The 12,417-nt window shown below is 35.3% G+C and overlaps 1 protein-coding gene across 1 annotated transcript in view; it reads left to right on the forward strand.

The window, feature by feature from the left end:
* PPP4R4 (protein phosphatase 4 regulatory subunit 4) overlaps positions 1 to 12,417 on the forward strand; it is a 125,240-nt gene that overhangs the window by 88,182 nt on the left and 24,641 nt on the right. Inside the window, exons 12-16 of the mRNA XM_028496363.2 lie at positions 1,691 to 1,768; positions 2,605 to 2,688; positions 3,530 to 3,712; positions 8,211 to 8,316; positions 9,789 to 9,936. Of these exons, the coding sequence (XP_028352164.1) occupies positions 1,691 to 1,768; positions 2,605 to 2,688; positions 3,530 to 3,712; positions 8,211 to 8,316; positions 9,789 to 9,936 (599 nt within the window). The remainder of the gene's footprint in view (positions 1 to 1,690; positions 1,769 to 2,604; positions 2,689 to 3,529; positions 3,713 to 8,210; positions 8,317 to 9,788; positions 9,937 to 12,417) is intronic.

Raw genomic sequence — 12,417 nt, forward strand, 5'->3', positions numbered from 1 at the left:
CTTGCCAACTTTAGGACTGTCACATAAAAATATCGGTGTGGGTTAATAAAATATTTCCTTCCTTTATGAGAGGTATAATAAATATTCTTATTCTCAGTGAGAATATTTCATCCCCTTCCTTGCACTGTGTTCAGAGCGTTGTCAGATTAGCTGAACGTGTGCAGGATATCCATAGCAGCATTAGAAATATTACTTAAGACTCTTGGCTATTGAGTGATAGGCTTTGCTTCTTTTGAGTAACATTTTTTTTTCTGGTGTGAATGAAATAAATGTTCATTGTGCAAAGTCCAGAAAATATTCCCTTTGAAAGGTATAATTAATTAAACTAATTCAGTGTTGAACAATTAAGTCATCTTTGTAAATATGCATATAGGAATATGCTTTTGGAGGAGGAGAGAAGGCAGAGGGCACTGGCTGGCTGAGTGAACTACTTATCTGTAATATGTATTAAGTGGGCATTTAGGCATGGTTACCATGCACGCTTGTATTTGTCTAGATTGGTGGTCTCCAGAGATTATTGCATGAGATTAGAGTCTGAGAAAGCAATATTTATGCAATATGAGAGTTTCTATTTATGTTTATCTCATACCTTTAATATTTCATTTTATTTATGTCCACTATAAGTGGACATAATGTGTTAGCACCATAGGAAAAAAAAAATTGAAATATGTACACCAAAATATTTCACCAGTAGACGTGAGATTGGAAATCATTGATTTAGCTATTTGCTGGGTGGCTAATTTCTGTATTCTTACAATCATACCATGTAGGTAGGTTAAAATGATACTTGACTCCATAAATGAATGGTTAGTCTAGGTTTGTCCTTTTAAATAATGAAAATCCACTGGTGGATTTAAATTTCCTTAACAGTGTTATTGTTGGATTCTGATAATTACTTTAGTATTTTCTGAGTTTATTCTTGTTTTCCAGAAAAATAATATTTTGAAAATACTTTCAAAAAGTCAAAAACAACCCTGTAGAGCAAAGACTTTTAAAACACCTTCTTTGTCTAGGAACCCCTTTTTCAAGTAAAACCTTACTCAGAAACCCAGTATGTGGAAAAAAAACCCAAAAACTTAAAGGTGAAGTAGAAACTGGTGAATCTACCATTGCAGATTTTTACTGTTGCTTGTCTAGAGGGAAAAAAAAAAACCAGTTCACAAAGGAGTTGGTTTAGTCTAGATTCTCCCAACTCCCAACTCCTCTCTTGCTGATTGAAGTCTTTGATGGGAAAAGTCTTCGAAGTTTTGCTTGCTTAGGAGTTTTCTCTATCCCTCTGTGGCTACTGGCCTTCAGTAGAATTTGCCCCCTCTGGGAGCTCTGAACCGAGATGAATGCTTCCATGGCTGGGCTCCCTTGAAAGACCCTGTTGGCTGCTCTAAGACTTTAAAATATGAACTACGGGCATCCATGAGCTTATTAGTGCTTGTGAGAGGGAAGTTATGACTGAAAAATCCATTCTTCTACACTCCCGATCCTCATATGTTCACACACTCCAGCGTGTTAGGAAGCAGACTGAAAAGCTTACGTATGCAAGTAATTTTTCTAGAAATCTAATTTTATAGTTGTGTTGTAAACAAGTCTCATTTTAGAAGAAAATCTAACAGGGATTACTTTTTTAAAAATTGTTTTTATAACCTTTATATGTCTAGTAGTCTCAAGTCTGAGAGACTTTATTGCTCCATTCTAGGTTTCTAAACTTCTGAATTCTGCAGTGTATTTAATACATAAAGAACTAATAACATTATTACAAGATGAATCATTGGAGGTAATATCTTTTACTCTTTGCTTTTTACTTCTGTTATATTAAGTTTGAATATATCAATGCCTTTTTTCTTTTATTTTCCTGCTTCTTGGGAATTGCATGAATTCTAATAGCTGACTAGCCCCAGAAGCTTCAAGTCGATATGCCCCTGTATTTTAGACTAGAAATTGGGAATATCTTTTAAAAATAGTAGGTTTTAAAATATATATGTATATTTGTTTGTCACGGAAAATTTTGGAAAGGCCAAAAAGTAGACAGACAAAAGAATACTTTTAGTTCTGATCACTGTTTCTATTGTCTTATATTTTTTCATTTTCTATTTTTTCTATATAAAGTTTTTAAAATTTTACACAGTTGTGATCATATATTATATCACATTTTATATCTTTTTATTTCTCTTAGCATTGTTTGGGGAGTATACTTGTGGAGGCTTTGGAATACTTTATTTTGATGCTTTATCTACTATATCCTATTCACCCAAATGACTGCTAGCTTGCCAAAGCTCAACTCCTCATTAGACATCACTGACGGTGCCGTCTGACTTAAACTGCTTTTCAAAAGTTGGGAGGCAGTTTTGAGCATGTTGTCAGGCTGTCTCAGATCTAGACGATTTGAATATTATCAAGAGGCAGACATACTAATCTCTTTTCAAAGGTAGTTTGATCAAGGTACCTGATTTTGTTTCTAAGACTTTGCAGCAAGAAGATGACAGAGCAAGAAAATAGAAACCCCCAAAATGCTGTTTGGTAACTATTTCTGTGTAGAAATTGGCATGTTAATTAATCTAAGATTAGAAAAACAGCCATCACAAGAAGAGTAATCAATATCTCTGTTAAAAGGTACTAGATGCTCTCATAGATCATCTTCCAGAAATCCTGGAACTTATGTCTACTGGTGGAGAAAGCAGTGTTCAAGAAAATAAGGTAAATCCCATGTATCAAAAAAGTTTCTGGACATTATATGGCCTACCTTACTCTGCAGTGTTGTTGTGAGGAATCAACAGAAGAGTGTATGAAAAACATTTAAAATAGTGCTTGCCACATAGTAGGTGCTCAGTAAATGTCTGCTAGAGTTTGAACAGCTTGAATTTCCTCTACCATTCCCTTTTTTTTTTTAAACATCTTTATTGGAGTATAATTGCTTTACAATGGTGTGTTAGTTTCTGCTGTATAACAAAGTGAATCAGCTATACATATACATATATCCCCACATCCCCTCCCTCTCACGTCTCCCTCCCACCCTCCCTATCCCACCCCTCTAGGTGGTCATAAAGCACGGAGCTGATCTCCCCGTGAGATGCAGCTGCTTCCTACTAGCTATCTATTTTACATTTGTCCTCTACCATTCTTACATTACCACAATCCTTATTTATTGTCCTTGGAGTTTACGTTCATATTTTCAGTTCTTATTAGCATTTATTATTACTGCAAAGAATAGCAACTGTTGAGGACAGAAGGGTAGGAATTTAGAATGTCAAAGTTTGCTGACAGTGAAATAGAATACATTTTACTTTAGAAGGTTTGTGAATCCCAGTCTCTTTCAAAATTTTGTTTCCAGTAATCATAAATTTTATTTATAGATTTTTTTTAAGTATTTGATTTTACTAAATATTTACCTCCCTGTGACAACTAAGACGCCTCCTAATTTCAGAAAAGATTAAGAGTTCCCCCTCCCCAGTGTATTGTAAGACTGAATAATTTGGCTGAGTGCTGAAGCTGATTTCTTTAATTATCTTTGATTCTCTTGATGTGTTTTCTTCTTTAGTTATCATCTCTCCCTGACTTGATTCCAGCTCTCACAACTGCTGAGCAGCGAGCTGCAGCCTCTTTAAAGTGGAGAACTCACGAGAAGCTGCTCCTGAAATACGCCTGTCTGCCGCACATCTTATCAAGTGATCAGATTTATTATCGTTTCTTGCAAAGAATGTTCACAATCATGATGACAAATGTGAGCCCAATACCTGTTATCTGATTTTCTCTTGAACTTGCTCCTGTTTTGGAATTAACCAAATTCTCCACATTCTTGAAATAGAACGACAAACTCAGTTCATGCCCTTCTGCCTGGAGGGGTGTTACCTTTTCTTCCCCACCGGTTCTCCTTTTCATCAGCTTCTGCCTAGCTGGAGAGAGGGTTGCACAGGGAGAGTGTAAACACATGCACTGCAAGCTTGATACCGTTTTTCTCAAGGGAGAGGTTGGCAGGAGTCAGTGATCTCAACTGCAAAGTGCCTTTTGCTCTCATGTACACCTTTCATGTCTCATGGCCTCAGCTGTGCCCTGTTGCCTTAAGGGTATCCCTTAAGCCCCTTAATACTAGTTCGGTTTCTTTTTCTTTTATAGTACCTGAACAGTGACTTGTTACAAATAAAATGTATACAAAAAAGCACGGATGCCCTACTATGGATAACCTCAAAATTAGAGTCAAAGTAGGGGGAAAAAAAAAGACTTGTACTCAAATTTCCCCATAGAGTAAGTTGTCTACCTTTTTCCTTAAAATTTCCAGAGAGGATTGTTTAACCCTCAGTTCACTATACATTGAATATGACATCCTACTACCATTTTTTGAAGTATAAAAAAGTTCTACATAATGTATATGTCTTAGAAACTATTAAAAAAGTACTTTGAATTCTTATTGTTCTCAAAAAAAGTGAGGTAACGAAATCTAGTAGCCATCTCAAAAACCCCAAATCAGGTTTAGCTTCAAGGAGGAAAACAATGACATTATTGGTGTCATTTACAACTTAACTAAAAAAAAAAGAAAAAAGGCATATATCTTATGACCTGACACCTCTACATGAAATTTGTTTCATGTATCAAAGCAAAGTCTAGGGGTTGAAGGTTATTTTGTAGATGTAAGAATCTTAAAAAGTGATATTGACAAAAATAACTTCCTTCTCAGAGGATAATGCATGAATACACCACAGAGAAAATTTCACATGAAATCAAGCAGAATTTATTAATTACTGTCTTCAGCAGTTAGTTATTTGAGTCTCTGCTGTGTGTCAGGCACTGTTCTAAGAGCTGGGGATATAGGAGTGAATAAGACAGACAGAATCCTGCTCTAAAGGACCTTGCATTCTTACATGGTGGTCATGTGGGAAGTGATACAGTAAAATAAAATAAATATATTAACAGGTGGTAATATGTGCTGTGAAGCTTGATCTTAATTGTCTCAACCTGATTACTTAGTAGGTGTCTTTGTGTTTAGAAAGCTAAGAATACATAATTATTCCATATTTGTACTTTCCCTTATCAGGAAAGAGAAATGATTTACAACATAGTGTGAACAAAATACTTTCAAGCCTGAGGGATCTGCTTTAGGTTTTCTTTTACAAGGAGGTAATTCCACACTTAAAAGGAAATACGTGATTCACTGGAGCACATTTTCCAAGATCAAAAAAGACACTTATATTCTGTTTCAATATTCCCTGGAGAAAAGATTATATTTTTAGTTCCGTATCTAATGGTTGTAATATTCATTCATTTAACAAAATTTATTGAGCACTTACTATGTGCTGAGTACTACTGTGGATGTTAGGAACACAGTAGTGAATGAAAAGACAAAGGACCTGTTCTCATAGAACTTTAAATTCTGTTAGAGACAGAAAACAAACACATATAATACATACATCGTACACCAGGGATGAAAAGTACAAGGAGGAACTAAAAACCAGGGTAGAGGGGAAGAAAGTGATGGAGGGTCGTACGTTGGTATTGTGAATATTAGTGGTCAGGAAAAAGCCCTCTCTGATCAAATATGCTTTGTGCAGAGGCTTGGACCAAGTAAGGGAGTGACCATGTGGAGGTCTGAAGGACAGGTGGTCCCCGCAAAGGGAAGAGTGGATGCAGAGGTGTGATGCGGGGTGTGCTTGGTTGTGTGAGGAGCCGCAAGGAAGCCCGTGTGGCGGTCGTTAGCGAGAGATGAGGCTGGAGAGGTCGCTGGGCCCACAACACGCAGGTGCTTGAAGGCCATGATGTAGAGCGTAGATTGTATTCTGTGATACAGGGGAAGGCTTTGGAAGGTTTTGAGTAGAGGAATGACAGAAACTAACTTTTTTTCCTGCTTTTGTTATGAAAAAAATTTAAAACGCAGAAAGGCAGAGAAAATACTATAATGAACCCTCACACACCCATCACCTAGGTTTAACAGTTGTTAACATTCTGACATATTTTCTATTTCATTGTGCTGAAAAACTTAAATTATAGATATCATTATATTTTTATCTCTAAACATTTCAGTGTTCATCTCTAAAAAAGGACATTGCCCTATATAATCATGATACAATTATTACATTTGACAAAATGAACAATTATCTTTAATATCATTTAAAGTTCATATTAAAATTTACCAATTATGCCCCAAATATGTGTGACAGTTGTTTTATTCCATATAGGATCCAACTAAGATCTACACATTGCCTTAGGTGGTTACATCTCTTAGTTCTCTTTTAATCCAGAACAGATTCCCTCTTCGCCCTTCCCCACTTTTTCATGACATTGAATTGAGGAAGAGACTTAGTCAGTTGTTCTGTAGAATGTCTTCATGGATTAATTTGTTTATCTCTTCTCCATATTTCTTCTAAACTGGAGGTTTGATAAGGGCTTGCCAAGTCTTAGGTTAAACGTTTTTGGCAAGAATACTTCATAAATGCTGCTGTGTATTTTATGTTGCATTGTGTCTGGACGGCTGTCCCTCCGTAAGTGAGCTAGGAGTGGTTGTGCAGATGGGGACAGCTCTGTTAGTCTACTGCAAAATTGTATTTTCTCTCTTGTGATCTGCGTCACAATCTGAAGCTGACACTTCAACACTCAGAATACCCAGTTTCCCACCAAGCTTTTACCCATCAGTTTTAGCATCCAGTGATGATCCTTGCCTGATCAGTTATTTCGTTAGAACTTGAAGAAAAATGATTTTTTAAATTCTGTCTTTTCTTCTACATTGTTGATGGCATTCTTCTCAGGAGAAATGCCTTTTTTTTTTTTACATCTACTTGGGTAATTTATTTACCCTAAAATATATTTCCTAATGTAAAGAGAGGGTAAATTCTTATTTCTTTCCCTCTAATTATCAATTTTTGGAGTTAGGAAGACTCTGAAGTGGTGCAGTAGCCACTTCCAATGATGATGAATGAATTTTGTTTTTGGTTTTGTCTCTTTCTTTTAGACTCATCATTTTATATTAAATAATGTTTTAATCAATTGCAGTCATTATTCGCATGCTTAAGTGGTCACAACTTCTTTAAACTGGCTTTTACTTGTTTTGATATAATTACCTTTATCTTTGATTTCTGGCCCAAAAGACATTACCTTATACTGTGAGGTATAAAATTATACGTATTTTAAACTATTTTTATTTCAAATGACTAGTGTTTATGCATTTGAAATTCTATTAGTATACACAAAATGAAAGAAAAGAGTAACATCCTTTTATTTAGTTCATTTATCTAAAATTCATTTTCTGTAATTCCACTGATACTTCTGTTTATGTACATTTCTTAAATTTTCTGTTCTAACTCATAGTGAATATTCTTTTTTATATTCAATTAAAAGCACCACATGAAATGGTACTCATTAGAATGGAAATAACTTGTATAAAATATGAGAGGAGGTAGCAGGCAGTACTCTCTGAGCAATGTATAGTTTTTCCTACTTGAATTTCAAGGATCCTAGTATAATAGTCTGAATCGTCAAGAATTGAATGTTATAATATTTATATGTAAGTCAAGATGGTGAACATGAATTTATACTGGATACAGTATATCTGATTGAGAGATTTTTCTCTAATACATCGTTTGAACCCAAGTCTAGTAAAGATGAATGGTTGAATTCATTTAGAATTAAGGTTCTGCCCAGTGGTGTGACAGAAATTTAAAGGACAAAGGAGTTTAAAACACTGGTAAGAGTAATTGGTATGGTGTCCCTTGGGTTCTAAGCTTTATCTGTGTCATGGACCGGGGACCTTAAAGAATGGCATTGAGGTGGAAGAGGCAGAACTAAGCCAGAGGGATCTGACATATACCTGGTCATGGGATCTCTGAGTTTATATTTTAGAAGTTGCACATCTTTGGTGAGATACCTGACACAGGGTATGTTCTAACAAATGTTTGTTGAATAAATGAGTGACAAGGTCCACAGGTGGTTGAGATATAATTTGGGGACAATATCACTTAAGATGAAGTGGCAAGGAAATGAGAGTCAAATATAAATCAAATCTGGATGATTTGGAAATGACTGCCAAATTGCATTAACTTTGTAGTGTGATAGTAGATTAGTTGATTTGCCTGAGTGATGGTAACATTAAATTATGAAGACACTTCCACAGTGATTTGAGAGGTAGGCAATACTGCTTTTACTTTTAGTCAGTAACTTAAAATAGATGTATGGGGCCAAATTATTCAGGGTATATACTATTAGGCTGGTTTAATTGTCTTCCTTATTTCTTTAAGAATGTGTTACCTGTCCAAAAGGCTGCTTCACGAACTCTATGCATTTTTCTACGTTATAATCGTAAACAAGAACAGAGACACGAGGTCATTCAAAAATTAATTGAACGTAAGTAATCATTGTCTCTCATTTTGAAAAACAGAAAGTAAACAAACTGGTTGGCCTTAGTTAGATCTGACTTATATTATGTATCATTTTGCCATGAATAATGAGGCCAATGTTGGTATATATTTGCATTTGAGTTTTGTAGGCTAATTTTTTTGGCTTGTTTTAGAAATCTTCGACAGAATCAGATTTGTGATGAATGAGGGCTGGCTTTTGTGAATTTCTACACTTAAGAAATTAAAATATGTATATTTATTGTTGAAAGCCCAGTTTCTATCCTGACTAATACAATTTGGAACGAAGATATATAAGTAGGCTATCCTTGAATCTAATAATTTGTTTTATGTTCCTATTTTAAATATTACAGAATGTGAGTTTTGTTCCCTTGAATAGACTTGATAGTACACATGAATGTGAATCTGGTAAGCCGAGGTGGTTTATAATGTCTTAAAAAATTGTCAATTAACAAATGCAAATTTATTTTAATTTGCTATGGGCTAAAATCAAGACAAAAACCTTTTGTTAAAGTGTTAATTCTAAAAGTAGTGGTGCACTCCTATATACACTTAGTGAATTTGTTAATTATTGTGTACTTGCTTTGACTGTAGTGTCTTAATGCTTTTATTAAACTCTGTTATCCAGCATAGACAGGTAATGGAATTTTTCTGGTTATTGGAGTTTACCATTTTAAGTATGGATCACCACTTTTCAAAATTAGAGTGCATAAAATTCCATTTAAGAAAAAATAATGCTCAATATACTTTAATCTTCCTTTTTTTACTGTATTTTAATTCAGTTTTCATTTTTTTAGTGGTAGGACCTGACCTTTAGAATGTTTTATTTTGAATGGAGATTCTATTTGGTTTTAAATATTAAGAATTTTGCTTTTGAACATTTCTGTAATAAGGGAGAGAAAATTATCCTTTCAACATTGACCTGAATTATTTTCAGTGATACCGTGTTTACATATGATTTTACTTCAAAGCATTTTTAAGGAAACGAGAAGAAGAAAACAGTTAATTTCATTGGTCAAAGATTTTGAAGTTATACAGGTCTGCATTTGAATTCTAGCTCTGTACTTTCCAGCTCTGTGGCTTTAACCTCTCTGAATCTCAGTATCCTTACCTTTTAGGAGGAATAAATTTATTCTCATCCCATTGGACTGACTTTCAGGATTTAATGAGATAATATGTATAAAGTACTTAGCGCATGGTGGGTAATCAAAAAATAGTAGATATGTTCATTCAATATTTAATAAATGCTCATGGAACTGAATGCAATGTTTAATACATTTTTTCTGTTTTTTCAGGTGCTATTAATTTGGGGGTATATAATATGATTTTTTCCCCCCTTATCTCTTGTTTTTGCTAAACAAATTGTGGATATAAAAAAGATTGTCATGGACTTAGTGATTTTTTCACATGAAATTTTATGTAGGAAAAATTAAACTTACAATTTTTTGTTGTTGTTTCTAGAACTGGGCCAAGGAAAAAGTTATTGGAATAGACTCCGATTTTTGGATACCTGTGAATTTATTATAGAGATCTTTTCCAAATCATTTTTCTGTAAATATTTCTTTCTACCTGCTATTGAACTGACACATGATCCAGTAGCAAATGTGAGGTATGGTACCAATCCAAGAAAATATTTGAAAAAATTGTATTTTTTATGTATCTACTGTGATGAATATATGCAAAAGCATTTTCTTAGTCAATTAAAAATAATCAAGTGAAGAATTTATACTTGTTTTGAAATTCTTGGTAGACTTAATTGAGCCTCAGTAGGACCTGGAAGCGTGATCTTTTAACACTGTCTCAGGTCTTTAGTTTATTGGGTTGACAGCAGTAGTCACAGCCAGACTGGCAGGCTTCTCCAGCCACTTGGATACACACATTGGCATCAAGAGAAGATTGAGTAGATGTGATTAATTTATCTATATCTTCTAAGACTAAAGGAAAAAATAATTGAAAGTTGGCTTGGAGAAGATCTGTCCATTTTTACAGGCCCATTTATTCAGAGAAGTAAGGCTGTTTCCAAGCCTTTTAGCTGTCTCACATTTTCAAAATCCAGTAAATGGTAATTGGAGTTGATTAAATAACTGTGAAGTTAAATGAAACGGGCCTGAAAATGGCTTTCTTGGAAACTGAAAAAAAGAATAAATGTATTTTGCCGTTTTTTCCTCCCCAAATAAGCATATTAATTTTTTTAAATTGTGGTAAAACATACATAACATAAAATTTACCATTTTAACTATTTTGTACAATTCAGTGGCATTAAGCACACATGCATACTGTTTGAGTTATTTGTATATTGCATAATGAGTTGAAGAGAATTTTAAACCCTCAGCCATTAGATTTCGTATTTGTGCTGTATGCATGCCTCTGTTCTGAATTTGAGGAACTCAGATCTGTAGGAGACGCAGAGTCAGTTGGCCAAGACTTCCTGAACAGAACTCCAGAGCTCCCTGCTGAGCTTTCACATGCCAGCCATGCTTCATGCTAGTTTCATGCTGTGTGACATATTTGTATCTTTTATAAATAACTGATGTGCGTTGTAGACAACATGCAACCATTTAATACTTTTTAACAGGAAGACTTGGCCAGACAATAAGCATAGACTGATAGCATGGCTGTTGAGAGGAAATATACCAAGAAGAATTGTCAAAAGATGTTGAAAAGTTCAGCCTAAGAATGTTGTGAGCATTATTTAAAGGGAACACATCTAGACATTGGTTTTGTTTTGTATTTTTAGGGTGAGAAAATACAGAAAGTACCACTGCATAGGCTTTAGTATTTTGTGCATCTTACCTGTGCTGTATAAACTAGAGCTGAGGTTTCCTTGACTTGAGATTTAAAGCAAATTTAAAGTGATTTTAAGTAAATTGAAAGACCCCGTTGATAATTCTTTAGAATTTACCTCTTGGTAAATAACTAAGGGATCCAACCACATTGTTAACATTTTGCAAATTGAAGTTGTGATTCTAGAAAAATAGCTTCCAATGTGTTGAACTGTCATTTATCAAGCAGTTCCCAAAAATTATTTGAAAGGAAGTGAAATCATCTCTACTCGAGTCAGTGTGACTAACAGCATAACGTTGACTGTAAGGGAAAGCAACCTGTTAGTTCAAAAACCAGATGAAGATGAATGTTGCTCTATGAATTTTGGTGGTTTTTCTGAGTAAGGGATGATTGTATAGCAGTTTGTCTTGGTTCTCACCCTCCTGCTTGGGCAGCTGCCAGCCTAACAAATGGGTCCAGCAACACCGTATACTAACTGGCTTTTGGATACGGAAGCCTTTGCTCAACACTTTTAGAAATGTGCAGGTAGAATGAAAGCCATTACAGGCGAGAGTGGCAGGATCATGCAGGGTGGGAGGAGAGTTTTTGGAGCCATACTCCCTGAGCTGATTTCCACTCTACACCAGCTATGTGTCTGGGCAACTTACAAAACCTCTCTGTGCATCAGTTTCCTTGGTACCTAATTCATGGGGTGTTCTGAGGAATAAATACTTGAGGTTGTGTACATAAAGAATTTAGTTTACCTGAAAAGTATGATCCCTAATCTCTAAATCTTTATAACCTCCTGGGCCCAGGAGTCTCATAGAGATAAATCACTGCTAAGGCTTCTGTAGCTTCTGTTGAATGTATGTTTTCTAGATCTGCCTTGGGTTATAAAGAATGAAGGGTGCATGGACTGTTGATTGTTTTTCCTTAAGTGAATGTTTAAAATTTAAATTCATTGAGTCTAGACAATACCAAGGCTAGAAAAAGACTATTGGTATTCAAAGGAGCCTTCTCTTCAGCTTCCAGAAATGAAAATAATTCTCTCTGGGGTGATTGGAACCCCTTAATTAGAGAAAGCATTACCATGCTTAGCAGTATCCGTGGTGAGTGCTGAATAAGTTTGGGACTATTATTGCTATGTACAGAGATGAAAATTCTAGAGGAGGAGCTTCTTTTGCCTTTTTGGTTGAATAAAAAGCAGATTTGGGGGCTTCCCTGGTGGCGCAGTGGTTGAGAGTCCGCCTGCCGATGCAGGGGACACGGGTTCGTGCCCCGGTTCGGGAAGATCCCACATGCCGCGGAGCGGCTGGGCCCGTGAGCC

This window comes from Physeter macrocephalus, chromosome 11 (genome assembly GCF_002837175.3).
Source record: "Physeter macrocephalus isolate SW-GA chromosome 11, ASM283717v5, whole genome shotgun sequence".
Classification (NCBI taxonomy): Eukaryota; Metazoa; Chordata; class Mammalia; order Artiodactyla; family Physeteridae; genus Physeter; species Physeter macrocephalus.